We start from the raw sequence: 17,095 nt of genomic DNA, 5'->3' as shown, positions 1-17,095 counted from the left end.
AAATAAATAAGAACTAATAGTTTACTTTTTAAATTTGGTTTGTGTTCTCGATTCTGATTGGTTAATATGGAAGTTGTCTACTTTATAACGTGTCTACTTTAGGACTTTTTGCTATGTAATCATTAAATGGTTATGTTGGACATATTTGTCATTCTTAGTCATGTGAATAGTCACGATTGTGATATGACCCCTGTAATTTGTAGATGTGTGATAATGAAATTCCCCTGTTGGACTTGACAAGTTGGGAGGAGACAGCAAGCGTGGTACTCACTCCTCCGGAGCTCACCCTCTGGGCTATCAAGGACATCTCGCTCTTCCCTCTCCTACTCAGGAGAATAGCCGCAAGACTGTACAAGGTGAGTTCTGAAGTGCTGTTGGTTTGTGCAGTGAATTGGCAGTTTCGAACACTTATGGAAAACTTTTCACACAAAAACTTTTCTTTCAAAACTTTTTTCCTTCTTTATTTCTCAAGTTTTTTTCGAAACTAAATTATTTTAGTACAATTCAAGTTCTTAACTTTTGATTTGTTGACTATTCATTTTGCGCGCTATCATTGTTTTTACTTGCCAAAATGCATTTTATCTTTTTTGTTGGCTTATTGATTTTCGGCTCTAATTTATTTGGCTTAGTGAACGAAATGTAATTTTCGTTGATCCCGGCCTAAATATCGGATCTAGGTTTTTGATAACTGTATGCATATCGACCAATTTGGATTTGTGCTGATTTTTCCACGGTTTAGTGTTTTCGTTTGAAGTTACGTTTTATTTCCGCTGAATTTTTTTCTTCAATTTGGTCCAAAATTGTCTGGGTGTCTACCAGTTATAGAATTTTTTGTTGATCATGTGGACTCGTTTAAGAAATTCGAAAAGACCACAATCAGATAGAGAACATTTGAAAGAAGAAAGATTAAGAAACTTATTTCTCCAAATCGTTTCAAAGGAGAGACAACGGGTCTAATGTCGACTTTACAGTCTTCCCTATGATACTTCTTGTTTTTGTAAGAGAAAAAAAAAGATGTTTATTCATAATTTTTGTTCGTAAAATGAAAGGACTCTTAACAAACATTTAATAGGAACACAGCCAGGCAAATCTGTATTGAGCTATGAAACTGTGTAAGAAAGGAACCCGACCTAGTTTGCCTGGCTGAATAAATTTGCAAACGAAATTTTTCTCAAAGTACCAGAATGAACTGGTTTTATCGCTTTTTTTTAAATTTTTTTTTGTTCGTTCAGAACTTTTTTGAGACATTTAGATAAAAAGATTTGTCTTGCACAACCACGATTTTTAGCTGTCGGACGAATAATGGTATAGCACACAACTAATTTGAGTGAGACATGAAAAATAGAAAGAAAACATCAATACTCTCACGCGGAATTTAGAAGCTTGGTTTCAAACTCAAAATTTTATTACCATTTTTTGAACCCTCGATGCCTTCGACGAAGGCACCATTAAGTTTTTGCGTGGGCTCATAGTTAATCAAAAATCTGTTTCATTTTTGAGTTAGTTCATTGTTGTTATGTATGTAACGGTCTTTGATATCGTGAAAGCGTTTCTTAACTTGTTCTTCAGTTAAGGAATCTGAGTAGTCAGATATAACTCCGATTTCCATGGAAAGGTTATAAAAGTGAGCACCTCTGAATCTCAAAAACAGTTCGAGAATGCGCTTTCAAGAATCTGTTGAAAGAACTACTAGTGGTCCGCGCAGATTTTTCAAGCAATTCGTTCAAAGCAAACTTTGAGTAAAGATTTATTGATTCATTACATGTAATTCATATAAAATTAAAATTGAATTTTGCCGGAGAAGGTCTTCAGCTGTATCGCTTTGCCGTCTGAAGTGCATGATTTCAAGTATTTTTATGCAGCAAATAAACTGGCTTCATGCACAGAATTTACAGCATCCATAGATGTGGACTCGATACTGCATGATAGGTTTTTGCATTGCCATCTTGGGACAAAGTGTATTAGTTTACTAATAATTCCATATTGTTTTCCGATTCTCTGTACTGCGTAGGCAACATGAAAGTTAAAATAAAAATGTTGATCAATTTTCATTGCTAAATACTTTCACGAGCTTAGCTTACTGATACATTTTTTATTCAAAACAAACGGATAATTGAGCCTTGTGTTGGAAACACTAGATTCTAGAGATATCCTGACAGTTTTTTTAAGTTCAGCTTAAGCTTGTTGGAATTTAACTAAGACGAAGTTCGATGTAATTTTTTTGACTTATGTATGACGAGTTACCAATACCTATTACGTTTGTGTCGTCAGCAAACAGATATATGTTTGTATTTTGACATCTCTGAGGCAGGTCATTTATTTAGATAAAAAAACAACAGTGGTCCTAGTACAGACGCATGTGTTTCACCCTATTCAACTTTCATTGACGGCATTTTTGCTAGCATAGGATCATTTTTAGGGCCTGAAGAAATCCGAAATGAAATAATAATTCAATTTCTGTCACTGACTTTTTTGGAGTCGACATATGTTGATAAAGTTTAATGGGATCGGTTCTACGGTTTAAAAAAAACTTTCATCATTAAAAATATGTCAATTTCCAGATCTGAAGACAAAATAGCGAATTAATCAGATGATAAAGGATGATTTTGCGATACGCTTTTGCGCAGAAAAGACTAGAAAAGAATTGTTATTCGTATCAATATTCAGCTGTAATCAAAAGCTGTAATCAAACTCACTGATATTTCTGTGATAATGTTATGCATTTAAGTTGTCTTGGGATAACTGCAGGTCTACGTGGACATATTGTATGGAAATGTAAGTTTTGGACCCTGATCGCTGGAATTCATTGTGAAAATTCTCCATGAAATTGCAAAAAAAAGTGAAAAATTATCATAGCCGATTACACACAGAGCTAGCAGATTGGCTTCGCATCGATATGCGGCCCTGTAAAAATCTATGTCCAGGTCCTTCTAAGCCAGTTTGTGATCTAGAAAATGTTGCTGGAACTCGTTTGGTTAATTCAGGAAACCTAAGAAGACAGAATTCAATTGACTAAAAAAAATAAACGCGCCAAAAAAGAAAGCAAACCTCGAAAAATATCACTGAAGAGTGGCCTAAAAAAACAGTCTCCTATACATTTTTGGGGCGTGCTAAATACAGCGGGAGACACGCTTGTACAATGGCAGACTAAATGAGACTGAATGGGCAAAAACATAAGTTTGCTGCAGCTCAAACTAGCCGATGTTTCGAGTATGCGCGAACTCTGAAAGCTCATTGCGACATTTTCTCGTAGTTTTTCAGCGAAACGGAAGCGAATAAGATTGAGGACGACAATTTCTGGCTGAGAAGAAAAATCCACGAAAGATACCATCTGAATAAGTTTGTAATAGACTGGCTTGAATCACTAACCAATGGCAGTTCAAATTATCAAAGCTGACTAATCTGCAGCTCTTAAACATATGATCAATGCGCAGCAAAAGCGAGAAATTAGCGAAGTTATTGGTCTCGCGTTGTTTTTGCTTAATCACATAATATTTGTTTTCTTCATATTTTGATGAAAGGTATTTTTTAAAACCTTGCGATAAACAAGCGAGTTGCAAACGATAAGGTAGAATTTTTTTCCATAAACAACTTTGTTCACAATATTTCGCAGATGCTTCATCTTGCTTCATAATAATTTCATAATCAGTCAACCATCCAGCGCATCTGGCGTAGAAGTAACAGTATCACCTACTGACAGCACAAGTCATTGCATCAGACTTTCGTTTGTCGGCGCGGAAAGCCGAAAAAACATCGTACAACAGATTTCCTTTCGTCAGATCGAACAAAGTTCTGACGAGCTTAGTGAACGAATTAGCTCGAAGTTCTGATTTCAAAGACAAACTATCGCTCATGGACATAGATATAGAATTGGTTGTCAAACCTCCAGCGGGGCCTCATTTTGGCGGCAGCTGGGAGCGACTAGTTCAAATATTTAAGTTGTCTCTCTACAAATTGGAAATTAAATTTTCGCTCATTTAAGTTATGGAATTGTTGAAATGTCATCTTTTCACACAGGTTTCAGAGATACTGAGCTAAATTTAATTCTTCGTATATTTTCCCGGTGAGCTCTACATCGAGAATCGAAAAACAAAAGACATCAGAAAGAAATAATAAAAGAGTTTGAACAAATATTAAATGAAAGAAATAAAGGATATAGCAGCAAATTCTTGCAACATTTGCTTTCTTCATGCAAGGTTAGCAAAATTTTGCTTACCATTTTTTCAAATGCTTTTCATATTTTCTGCAAGTCTCTAGCAGATGATTTACAAAATATTACACCGGATTTTGCAGAAAAATTGCAAACTTACTAACACCAGGAAACTACCGAAATAATTGCGCGTATGTATATGCTGAGCTTTTTTTGATATAATGTGGATAAGTGTTTTTAAACCAATCGAACTGAAATTTAAATCTCGAAGTTTCAGGGATATTTAATGTTTTAAATAATAGAGTACGACAGTAATTTCACTTTTAATTATTTTGTATGAGAGATGAAAAACTTCGTATTAATGTCATTTTAAGAAACCTGGTATAACTGCCTCAAGTTTTTTGGCAGCATTTTCTCAAAACTATGATAAAAATTGAAATCATTCGCAGACAAAACCTTGAACTGCTAGTATGTTTATAGTTTCTCTCAATTTGATTGCAACACAAAAATAGTTGTTAGTTCTCACTGCTTGAGAGATCAGAACAAAAATTTATTTATTTCATTTAAATATTCATCATGAGTAATCAAATTATCATAACACAATATGCAAAAATTCAAAGATAACTCATGATAGGACAACCAGAAAGCCAACGAGAGGCTTGTTGAAGGTTGCCCCGTAAAGGAATCATATCATATGACATCAGATCAAAAGGTTCAATAAATAATTTAGGTCAAAGAGGCAAATTTAAAGCGAAAAAAAAACGAGACATAAATAGTGCAATCACTCTTTTTTTTTAAATTTAAGATCTTTATTCTTTAACATGAGAACCAGAGATATGATGCAAGCTTATACTTACAAGGGTATGCAACTGACAGCGGGCGGATGCGAAATAATGACTGTTAATTTAACTAGCGAGCAAGTGGGCCCAGTTCTTAAGAGCTGGTAATCCAGTTGTTCGCTTTTTTCTAACTCCCCTTCCTAGAGTCCACTGCCTGGTACCTTCGACGAGAGGTTATCAGGTCTAACCGAGCACTCAGGGAAGTTAGAATGGATTAGTTCAAGTCTAGCGATATAATTTATCAATCAAATGGCAATTTCCTATTATATATGAATCTAAGATTGAATGACAGAAAGCATTTTTTGAATGATGGGTTTCAAAGGAAGGAGGTATAGTTACACACCAATTGGCTAATATATTGATTAATTTGGCAACACGATGGGAAACAGAGTTATATTTAAGCTTACTTTTCATTGATGGTAAAATACGAGCACCCTTTACTGATGACCTCGTTGTATAAAAAATAGTTTCACATTTCTGAGACAATTCTTCATTAACTATTTTCTTTAGAATTTCATATACATGTAACTCGTATACAGTAGCAATTTTGCTTTTGGCCATTATTTCCGTTATCGAGTCACGATAACTTTTGGGAAAATTATACGAAAAAATCGTTTTTGTAGTTTATGAATAACATCTAATGCACTTTTGCAAACTGCTCCATAAACAAGAACTCCATATTGAACACAAGATTGTACATAAGTTTTGTAGTACATGACCATTTGTGAAATGGTCATCACATTACGAAGCCGGTATGCAACTCCGCAGAAGCGGGTTAATTTTTTCCGTATAGTCTCAATATGATCTTTGAAGGATAGTTTATTATCCAATTCAATGCCTAGATATTTGCAGCTAGCAACGGGTTGTAAACAAGTGTCTGCGAAATATATAGCATCAGCTTTGGATTTTGAAAAAATTAGTAGCTTAGACTTCGATCCTTCTACGGTAAGTTTATTAAACTTCATCCAATTATCTATTCGATTTAGATCCTCTTGAAAGTCATCAAGGGAAGCGTTTTTGTTTTAAATAACAGATGTATCGTCAGCAAACAAAGAAAGTCGGCAATTTCTTACAATTCTGGGAAGGTCATTGATATAGATCAAAAAAAGCAACGGTCCTAAGACTGAACCCTGTGGCACCCCGCACAAAACGTCTTTCAATTCGCTTTTAAATTGATTAAGGACAACATACTGTTTCCTATTAGACAAGTAACTTCTTAGAATTTCCAGAGACTTTCCTCTTACTCCATACCGATCTAATTTATCAATTAAGATCTCATGATTGACAGTGTCAAAAGCTTTTTTCAGATCTAATAAAACTAACATAACGTCTTTTTTCTTCTGATCTCTCAGGTTACGAACCTCTTCTGTTAGATCTAGAACCGCTTTAACTGTGCTTAATTTACTACGGAAGCCATATTGATTTGTACTGAGCAACTTGCAATTTTCCAAATAACTACTTAATCTGATATGAATTGTCTTCTCAAAGATTTTTGACAGCGTTGATAACAAAGATATGGGTTGATAATTTCCATATTCGTCTTGCAATCCACCTTTATGAATCGGAAAAACTTTAGCAATTTTTAAGTATTTCGGATAGCACCCATTTGTGTAGCAGGTATTGAAAACATTCGTGAGCCATGGCGTGATTATTGGTTTACATAATTTGACTATTGCTGTATTGATGCAATCACAACCCGAGCTGAGTTTATTTGGTAATTCTGTTATTATTTATTCTATTTCTGTTTCCTTTATACTCGGAAAGAACATTGAATAATCAACATTTTCTAATGAAATAGGATCTGCAACTCGAATTTTATCACTTAGATTTGGACCAATATTTACAAAAAAATTGTTCATATCTTGATTTTTTTTTCATTTATATCATCTGGCAACGTTACATTTTTATGTTTTCCAAGATATGCTGCAACCGCTTTGTGATACTTATGAGAGTCTGTTGTATTTAGCTTAGATCTCCAGAATCTTCTGAATGATTTCCGATTCAGGGCATTGGATTTGTTTCGTAATGAGTTATATTTGATCTTGTTATCTTCTGTAGGGTTTTGTATATATGTCCTGTATGCGGATGCTTTTTTGTTTGCTACTTTTTTCACTTCATTTGTCACCCAGGACTTGTTATTTTTCGGCACATAACGAGTTTGAGAGGGAGCAAATCTATCAATGCAACTGAGAATTATTTCAGAGAAATTTTCAGCAGATTTATCCAAATCGGATAAGGTACCATCAACTTCCTTCAGTTTGGACTGTAAGAGGAACGCAAACCTTAACCATGTATCATCATTTTCAAAAACTTTCATATTTCTAAAGCTAAATTTTCTTTTATATCTACTAACCAATTTTGGCATAGAGATGAAATGATCGGCTGGACCCCAGCGGTGTATGCAACTATTGTTAATTCCAATATTTCCCCAAATATGATCGATACAAGAGTTTGTTTTTGAAGTTACTCGTGTCGGTAACAGAGGTGACAACAAATGATAACCGAAAGAACTGAACATTTCAGTAAGATCATCTCTTGCCTTGTGTTTTTTCATCATAACAATATTAAAGTCTCCCATAATCACATGTCTCTTTTTCGACTTGGCTTCGGTTAAGACCTTTTCTAGTTTGTGGACAATATCCTCGACCCTCATTGACGGTTGACGATATATCACAGTTACAGCCGTTGCCGTTTTATCACCTGCTACAACCTCTATTTTTAAAATTTCTCCTGCAGACACCTCCACTAACTGGCTTGTATTAAGCTCCGTTCGTATATATAAACCTACTCCACCTCTGCTCAGCCGAGGGCTCGAGAAAAACTTGTATCCTTGCAAATTGAACAACTCGGCTGAATCATTAGGGTTCAGCCAAGTTTCAGTGACAGCGATAACAGATGGGGCTATTGCAAGTTGCTCAAGACTTACTTTAAAGGCTTCAAAATTAGATTTAAGTGATCGCACGTTAACATTTAGTAATGAAACATCCTCAAGAAATTGGGTAAATGACGATGGGGACTTAAAACGAAATAAAATAAAAATGAGATTGAATAAAAGTCCCTACTGAGGCTGTCTTGTCTTAAATAGTTAACCACTGTCTTCTACAGTAAACACACTTGAGTATTGCTAACATAAGAATGAAGCTCAGTTTGAGGAGATTGTTTTGCTAAGTTATCAACATACTGCACAATTTTTTCAGGTCCATGTCTGTGCTTTTTAACATAATCAAGGATTTGCTGATCCCACCCGGGAGTTGGCGGAGACACTCGTTTTGGCGTTGTCGTGTTGACATTTAGCCTCATCGTTGCATCTTGATTTCCTAATTGAAAAATTGATTTTCTCTTCTTTGCTAAAATTTGCGCTTTTCCAGAAGCAAGCAACGTTTTCGCATCAACCGAGTCTGCAACATTATGAGTGAACACCTTCCCGTTCTCACGCTTTATAAAGACTTGCGGTGCGGAGTTGTTCGTTGTTGTTTTCAAATTAAGGCCTTTCATATAGTCGAGTAAATCCGAATCTCTCTTTGTCAGTCTCTCAAAAAGGTATACAGGTTTTTTATTGATCTGATTGAGATAATGTCGTAAAAAATGCTTCCTTGCCCAGATATGGTCTTTGACATCAAAATAGACAAATTTCCCAATAATGGCTGGGGGGTTTTGATGTCGCGAATTGGGCCTAGAGGGTGACACGCTACCATGGAATCACGAGGCACATAGATGTCAATTGCTTCACGAAAGAATGCGATTACATCTTCTACATAATCAGAGCCATGCCGCAGAGGTAAATTGTTAATAATGATACAATCTTTTGAGGAATAGCGCTCCAGATCATTTACTTTTTTCTTCAGAAAAATTAATTCGTTTTTCATGTTTGCAATGGTGCCGCTTTGAGTTTCAACATGGGATAAAAGATCTTGCAGAATTGATTTCAAAGATGGATCAATATCGTTCGACAGTTGGTTAATATTTTCTTTGATAATGTTCAACATCATGACAGCTCCCAGTAAGGTGTAAGAATTATCTCAGTGTACAGTCCAAATCTGAAACTATTTAATAAGTTTATCACAACAATTAGGCTAAAAAATTAACAAATAAACAGAGTTACTCGGTCTTTGAAATATTAATGATGCTGCCCTCGATATGAAAAGCTACCCTGGATGTCATCCACCATTATCAAATTTTCCCAACATTTGTTTTTCTTTTAGTTAAACACCCAGAACTCTACCCCCAACCACCTCGAATGAGCATCAATTTATCAATTTGATGGTGTAATGAGTAGTTTTCAAAGGCCAAGTATGCAAAACAATTATGTTGGTAATGGCTCAATCAGTCTGCATGTCAATTTTCATAACAAGCCGACAATATGGAAAAACATGTCACTTGTAAATTTTTTGCAGGTGTGGGGGGGCTGTGAAAGCCCAAAGTGTCCAATCCTTACTTGTTTTAGTTTTGTTTTAGATTGCATTTGCGGATAGTAAGTTGGATGTGATTATTCTGAATGACAATGATGTGTACCAGAAGTGTGAGTGGACTCTTCAGTTCCTCAACCTACCTCTATCTCTCGCTCCTCTCTGCAACAATCTCATGGATACATTGAGACGTAACATGTGCACGGTAACCAATTAAGTAACCTTTTTTTTTGCTAATTAGGAGTGTACAAATTAAGAGACGTAGTGTTCTCAGTGACAGGCAACAAAATACTGGATTGAAAGCATAAACTCACCTAAATTTGAATCTTAATTGGCAGCAGGCGCATACCTAGGAATTTCTCGAGGGGGCGGCGGATTTTCAAAAAAAAATTTGAAAATTTTGTCGACCTTTTTTTAAGGTCTCTTCCAAAACATTATAAAGACCCTAATTTGACGAAATTTTCTGCGTCGCTGAAAAAAAAGCGATTTTAGGCTCTTCTTGGAAAATTTCGACCAAAAAAATTGCGTTTTTTCGGCGCGCGCTTCCCCCTCAAAATAAGTATAGTTTGGCGCCAAAGGCGCATTTAGAAAAATTTTAAGGGCAGCCAGTCAAAATGGATATCTCAAAATAATACAAAGGGGAGACCCTTTTGGGTCGGCAGAGGGTCGAATCCCTGAGGGGGGGGCGCCCCCCCTAAATCCGCTACTGATTGGCAGCCTTTCATTGTAATCTGATTTTGTAATTTCATACTCAATTTTAATTGATTTTGAAGTTCGATTTTAATTTTTGATTTAGAAATCTGAATAATTTTTATCATGTTCTGTTTACACTAGCAAAGCTTGTGTTATAGTATGAACTTTCTTTTTTTCCTAACCTAAGTCGGAAATATTGTTGCGACAAAATGTGTTCACTTTCATCGTGTTCATTTTGATCAATAACTAGCTATTAAGTACAGCCAATGCTAAGGATATCAACACAGACTATTATATTACAAATAACAATTTAGCTTCAAGGTATCATGGATCTGTAGCGTAGAGGTAGGGAATGAGACCAGCAACAAAATAAGAGGGTTCGAACGTGGGCAGGGTCGGGTGTTTTTAATGAACTTTTTCGTATAGTAGCTAAAGAGCGTCCGCTCTGTAAATTGAGGCATGTTATTTGGTAATTTTTTTTTTCAAATTGACTGGTGTTGCTAATGTTTTATAATTGGCTCGCGTCACCTAGCAATTATGTAGACTCATAATTGGCGTGCGCCACTTAATAAACTTTGTAGACTCAAATTTTTACTCCATTTGTTTTTCCCAGTAGCGTTTTCGGTCATATTTTTGCTTGTGAATGCGTAGTGCAACTTCGCCTCTGTGTTTTACACTTGCGAAGCGAGTGTATTAGTACGAACCTTCTATTTTTTCCAACCTAAGTCGCAAATTTTGGTGCCACTTTTGAGACACCTCTACAGCTTTTTCATAGCATGTGCGTTGACATTCGAAAAGTAATAAGTTAAAACAGTTGATGAATTTTTAATTCATCAAATGAACCGAAAAATTGAACTGATTTGTTATATACAAAGTTAGTGTGGATGCCTTCAGTTTGTTATATTCCAAATTATTACTCGCAAAATTGAGTCTATTTGTATTTGATGCCAATTTTGCTCATTGGTAATCTATTAGCATATGTAGCTGCTTTTATTGTGACTAGTGTTTGTCAGTTAACAAACTTGCATGGCTGAGTGGATAGTGCGTGAGACTCAAAGTCTCTTGATTGCAGTAGGGCGCAGATTTTAATCCTACTTGTCGCCGAATTTTTGCTAATTCGAGCCTTATTTCTACCTTTTCTTATTTCATTTGATAGAGCTGCTTTTTGGTCGTGTTCTCGCAAGTGCTTGCGAAGCGCAGCTTCGCCTCTGTGTAAAACACTCTGAAAATTTTTATCTGTATGGTTTAAAGTACTCAAGAATAGTTAATTAGTATATTAGATAATTTAAGCCTCTTCCTGGCTCCCTCTCTAAAACCAGTGTTTTTTTTTTGACAACAATAATTACAAAAACACATCGTAGTGTTATACTGCGAAGCAACATTTTTTGAAACCCAAGCCGCAATTTTTAGTGTTACTTTCGGTGGCCTTTTTCGGCAGCAGGCAGTATCAGCCATGTAATAGCAAATGCTATTAATATGATTACAAGAGCGATTTGCTTCATACAACATTATAATGAAAAAAATTCTGTTTCAGACAATTTTTTGATCCATGTATTTAACGAGATCTTGAAATATAATGAAATAAATTCCGTTTCAGAAAATTTTTTGATCCATGTATTTAACGAGATCTTGAAATGCATAGTTCATACTCCATTTGTTACACTAGCCAGCGTAGTGTCATATTCTGCAGTTCACTGGCTGTTTTTCCTTCCTCCCACCCCACCTACACTAGCATCAATTTTCTGGTGTAATGAGTGGTTTTACATTGTTGAGTATGAAAACTAATAAGGTTAGTTATGGCTTAAATTGTCCGCATATCAACTTTCATGTAAATCTGTTACTGTGAACGAACATTTCAATTGTAAAAAATCACAGGTACGGGAAAGAAAGAGCCAGTCCACTTTTTTTCGAACCCACAACATTTTCTTGCTCGTTTTTGTGCACTTCTGGTGCATACTTTTCGCAGTTTCATAGCTTATCAAATGCTAATATAGACTTTGATTTCGGGTTAACAATTTTTTATTTAACTGAATGATTTTTTCAAACATGAAATATTCCTTTTCAAAAAGTCAGCCTATAGTTTGTCTGCTTATGTTTTTTTTAGCTTAGTTGCCACATCGTAGAATTAAATTTAACGCAAGTTTCAATGTAGTTGCTTCTATTGTTTTGAATTACTCCTGCGATTTTTAATTTTACTCGCCTTGACTTCGTTTATTTTGCTGTTTGTGTGTTTTTTTTTGTGTAAAAACTATATTAGGCTTGAATGGTTTCGGCTTATGATTTATCGGTTTAATGACCTAAAATGGGGTCATTTTAAGGAAAACATAAGTTTTATGCTTCATTCCGGATCGTACAAAGTGCTGAAATTTTCAGAATAAAATTTATAGTTCAAATTTTTATGACAACAATTAGTTGTTCGGTTTTACAGGAAAATATTCAAGTTTCGTCAGCTCAATTGCCGCTTGTTAATTTTTTTTGGATTTTTTTGAGTTGCCGTCGATTGTGTTGAATTGCCGTCAATTGACAACATTTTGAATTTTTTCTAAATTGTGGTTTTTCCGTTTTTTTTTGGAAATAGTGGCTTTTTTCCTGTCTGCTAGCTTGCACTGCTATTTTCATGTTGTATCATAAGTGGTGCAAAGCTTCGCTTTGGTTCTGTTTATTCGTCATTTTTTTTTTACCCCCACCGGAGTTTTTTGGATTAAAATTCATTATAATGGAAAAATGTTGTCGCTGTAAATTTAGACAATGAGACCGTAGGAACACAATCAATTGAATTGCATTATAATGGATATCAGTCCTTTTAAAGTCTATGATAAATGATTAAAATGGATTATAATCTCCATATTTTTTGGCATTTTTTTTTCTAAATTTCTACATTACTCATGGCCTAATCGAAATCTGAAACTACTCATTTTTATAACGCTCGTGTATATGCTTCCATTTCTCCGTTCACGTTCACCCCTTCCCTCAGTGTATTTTCCACCCACATATAATCCTTACCTCACGTTTGGGGTCACGGGGTGGGGGATTTTTATGGATGAACGGGGTTGGGTGGCGGGGGGCGTTAAACTGAAGTGATGAGGGTGTTTAAATGTAAAGTAGGTGGTGTGAGAGGGTTAATGTGGGGTTGACTGGAGTTGATGGGGGTATACTTTTCGCAGTTTCGCAGCAAAGCTTGTGTTTTAGTATGAGCTATCTTTTTTTCCAACCTAAGTCGCAAATATTGTTGTGACTAAATGTGTTCCTTTTGAAAGTGTTCATTTTGATCAAAAACCAGCTATTAAGTACAGCCAATGCTACGGATATTAACACAGACTATTATTTTACAAATGGCACTTTAGGTTCAAAATATGATGGATCTGTAGCGTAAGCGTAGCGGTAGGGAAGGAGACCCGCAACAAAATGAGTGGGTCCGAACCTGAGCAGCGCCGAGTGTTTTTAATGAACTTTTTCGTATACTAGTTAAAATGCGTCCGCTTTATAAATTGAGGCATGTTAGTTGGTGAATTTATTATTATTTTTTCCAAATTGACTGGTACTGCTAATTCTTTTTTTTTCTATATTTAACCTTTTATAGCTAATTCATGGCATTTTTACTTGTTTTCGCAAAATGCAGCTCGCCTCTGTATCGTCGTTTTTGCTGCTGTATTTTCGCAAGGATTGCGGCAGTCGGAACATGAATGCCATGAACAACTTATATGCCAATTTATTTCCCCACCTAGTTTTTAATCCTTTGATTTTCAAATTTAGGATGTTTTAATGACGCGGAATATGTTGTGCACTGGGCAAGGGATTACCAAAGATTTTCTAAAAAACCAGGAGGCGATTTTTCAAAAAAACTTTCGAATTTTTATCTTATCGACCTCTTTTTTTTTAGGTACACCAAAATGATATTCCGAGCTCTATACTGACTCTATTTTGACCAAATTTTCTGCGCCGCTAGCAGGGGATCGAATCCCTTGGGACGGCAGGAGGTCGATCGCTGAGGGGAAAGAGGTGTTCGTCCCTCCTCCCCCCCCCCTAAATCCACTGGTGGCTCTGGGTTTTATTGGCATTGGATACTTAGTTTGCTGTCACCAGCAATCCTTTGTATCAGGTTGATTTTTGATCTTGAAATAAAATATAGTAATTTTTGCTCCTTTTCGCTGTCCTATTTCGTGTGTTTTTGCAAGTGGAACTTCCCCACTGTAACAATAAACAAGTGCATTTTTAAATAACTTTTCATCAGTTATAGTTTTTGATCAGAATGTTTTAAAAATACTGTTTGATACTTCCGTTTTGAATGCTAAACCATTGATCACCAATTTTGTGTTTAGAGCAGAAATAAATGGAAAATGCTAGTTGAATTCGACGTCTACTTCTTTGCCATCGCATTCATAGTGAAACACTTTGTAATAGACCAAAGTGTTCACCCTAGAATGAAGCAGTTTTCCCGCCAGTGGTACAAGTCGGCCCACAGGACTCTGTTTGAAAGAGGTTTGGACTATGTTTGATTTTTTTCGCATAAGTCTGTAGTTTGAATACTAGTAGTTCCTTCGTGTTATTCATTCATTGATTTGTCTCTTAATACTGTTTAAATAAAAACAGAAATCAGTTATAGTTGCAGTATTTGAAAAAAAACTAAGAACGTTTCATCACATAAAATGTATTGTGGTGTATTTGTCATTTTTTAGACTCAAAAAAAAGCGAACACTGAATCGGCCTTTCAATCTAAAAGTAATTGGTTCGAGACTCACCATGATCCATTGTTGTTTTTTGATGGTGGGTAAAGTTTTTTCAGTGCAGAAAGTTCTTGACAAACTAGCCTCTGGATCTAAAACTATAAAATCGCTGGTTCGCCCAAATAGCTGAATAGTTGTTACCTTTTTTTGGGTCAATAGTAGTTTTTTCGTTTAGGTTTGCCTCCCTATTTGCTTATGTTAGGACACAACTTGAGCTTCTTGCACAAGGAGAGCAAAGCGAATTTCTTCAAGATGAAATTGCACTTGAATACGTTGGCGTTCAGGGACCGGTAAGTTGCTCTTTTAATTATTCTATTTAATTGAACAAGCGGAGTTCTGTTACTCACACAATTAGCAAGGGTATTGCAATCTGATACAAGACTTTTTGCTCGTTAAAAAAATTGTTCACAGGACTTCGGCTAGACTCATCGGGTTAATTATTTGCATGTCATTTTCCAGCTACTCATTTTTCCTGCAAAGCGTAAAGATAAAGTCCATGCCTGGGACAACAAGTTCTTTTAAGGAATTTTTTTTAAGGAAAACTATTTTTTCTGTTTGGACTATCGTTAGTTTTATTGTCGGAAAATACCGTATGTCAGCCATTTTTTTTAGCCTTTCCTTGTCATGGACTTTTAAAATTTATTAAACCTGGATTAATCACTTATTTAGGTCGCGTGGCTTTTCGTTTTTTTTTCAAGAAACTGTCAAAATTTGTTCACACTTAAATTTATTTTCAACAATTTGATTGACAATTTGCTAAATGCAAGGCGAATTAGGCTCTCTGATTACAAAAATGTAGTTGGTGCAAAATTGAATGATCTTTTGATTTTTAATTTCAAAAACGTATTTCAGTTTTCGGAATTTCCAGCAGGAGGAAAAAATAACCTCCTGGCTCATTTTTTTTTTAAAATTGGGTAAGTTTTATTTACACAAGCAAAGCTTTTGTTATAATATGAACTATCTTTTTTTTCCAACCTAAGTTGCAAATCTTGTTGCAACGCAAATAGTGTTGCGACAAAATGTGTTCATTTTGAAAGTGGCTTAGGATATTAACTCAGACTTTTGTATTACAAATAGCACTTTAGCTTCAAGGTATGACGGAAAGGTAGGAAAGGAGACCCGCAATAAAATAAGAGGGTTCGAACCTGGGCAGGTTTGGATGTTTTTAATGAAATTTTCGTATACTAGATAAAATGCGTCCGCTCTATAAATTGAGACATGTTAGTTGGTAATTTTCATTTCTTCAAATTGACTGGTACTGCTAATGCGTCATAACTGATTTGCGTCATTTAGTAATTGTGTAGACTCATAATTGGCGTGTGTCATTTAAGAACTTTTGTAGACTCAAAATTTTACGAATTCAGCTTTTTCCAGTAGCATTATCGGGCATATTATGCTTGTGTATGCGAAGTGTAATGAAAGATCGCTCAAAAGGTTCATTCAATTTTCAGCTGGTATGTCGAATGATGTAAAATTGACTCATTCTCCTTATATTGGTCCGTTTGAAAGGTAAAAATAAATTTCGTTTCTTTTTGTGTTAAAAGGTATTATGAAACTTCGAGTTGCAATTTTGTAGAGCTCGAACGTTTTTCCAGGACAATCTTGTTATCGTCTCAACAGACGTCTTTCCAAGAGTTGTCTGCTTGATTGACGTTCGGTAAATGTTTTGAACGCTCCTTTTCGAATATGGTTCTTTTTAATGGTAATGAACGTAGTGAAGACTCTTAAATAGGTCTTGCTTATTTTTTCTTGTTTTTTTTTTGCAGGAAAAATTCTTAAAATATTGATGCACTTAGGTATAATGAACTTCTTGAGTTCAATTGAAGTTCACCTGCTGAAAGTTTAGTAAATATCTCCAATTACGATTGTGGAAATGGCGCGAAAAAACGTGATCAGTTTTGTTTCGAAAGCGGTATTTGATTTTTAGATTTCCAGCGACATGTGTAATTTTCACTAATTTAAGTAATTGGGTTATTAGCAGTTTTGACTAACTGGTTTTATGTGGCTTTGTTGTTTTTTTGTGCAATTTTTGCAAAAAAAAGGAGTAGATCTATCTTGCTTTCTAGTCCGGGAAACTTGCAGATCATAAACTAACTTTGAGTATTGCCTAGATTCGTTCAAAATGAACAGTTTCACTAAAGAAAATTGAATTAAAGCATTAATCTATGTAATTAACAGCACATAAATGCAATCCCGCATAAAAATGTAAAAAACACTACTATTTGCGCGTTTGAGTTATTTTTCAGAATTAATACATGCTTGGTGAGGGCATTCTACGGTAAA

General features: G+C 35.3%; 2 protein-coding genes across 4 annotated transcripts in view; one reads left to right on the top strand and one right to left on the bottom strand.

Moving 5' to 3' along the window:
• The window catches only part of LOC134854484 (AP-2 complex subunit mu-like), a 193,351-nt gene extending 184,289 nt beyond the window's left edge, over positions 1–9,062 (bottom strand). Inside the window, exon 1 of one of the 2 annotated variants that reach the window (XM_063870748.1) lies at positions 9,030–9,062. The gene's annotated coding sequence lies outside the window, so the exon portion shown is untranslated. The remainder of the gene's footprint in view (positions 1–9,029) is intronic. The other variant, XM_063870747.1, reaches the window with a different exon arrangement.
• LOC134854482 (uncharacterized) overlaps positions 1–17,095 on the top strand; it is a 43,219-nt gene that overhangs the window by 13,814 nt on the left and 12,310 nt on the right. For both annotated transcript variants that reach the window (XM_063870744.1, XM_063870745.1), the window contains exons 8-11: positions 204–356; positions 9,445–9,600; positions 14,408–14,567; positions 14,988–15,102. In XM_063870744.1, the coding sequence (XP_063726814.1) occupies positions 204–356; positions 9,445–9,600; positions 14,408–14,567; positions 14,988–15,102 (584 nt within the window). The remainder of the gene's footprint in view (positions 1–203; positions 357–9,444; positions 9,601–14,407; positions 14,568–14,987; positions 15,103–17,095) is intronic.

This window comes from Symsagittifera roscoffensis, chromosome 9 (assembly GCF_963678635.1).
Source record: "Symsagittifera roscoffensis chromosome 9, txSymRosc1.1, whole genome shotgun sequence".
Classification (NCBI taxonomy): domain Eukaryota; kingdom Metazoa; phylum Xenacoelomorpha; order Acoela; family Convolutidae; genus Symsagittifera; species Symsagittifera roscoffensis.
This window is presented reverse-complemented; position numbering and strand designations above follow the sequence as displayed.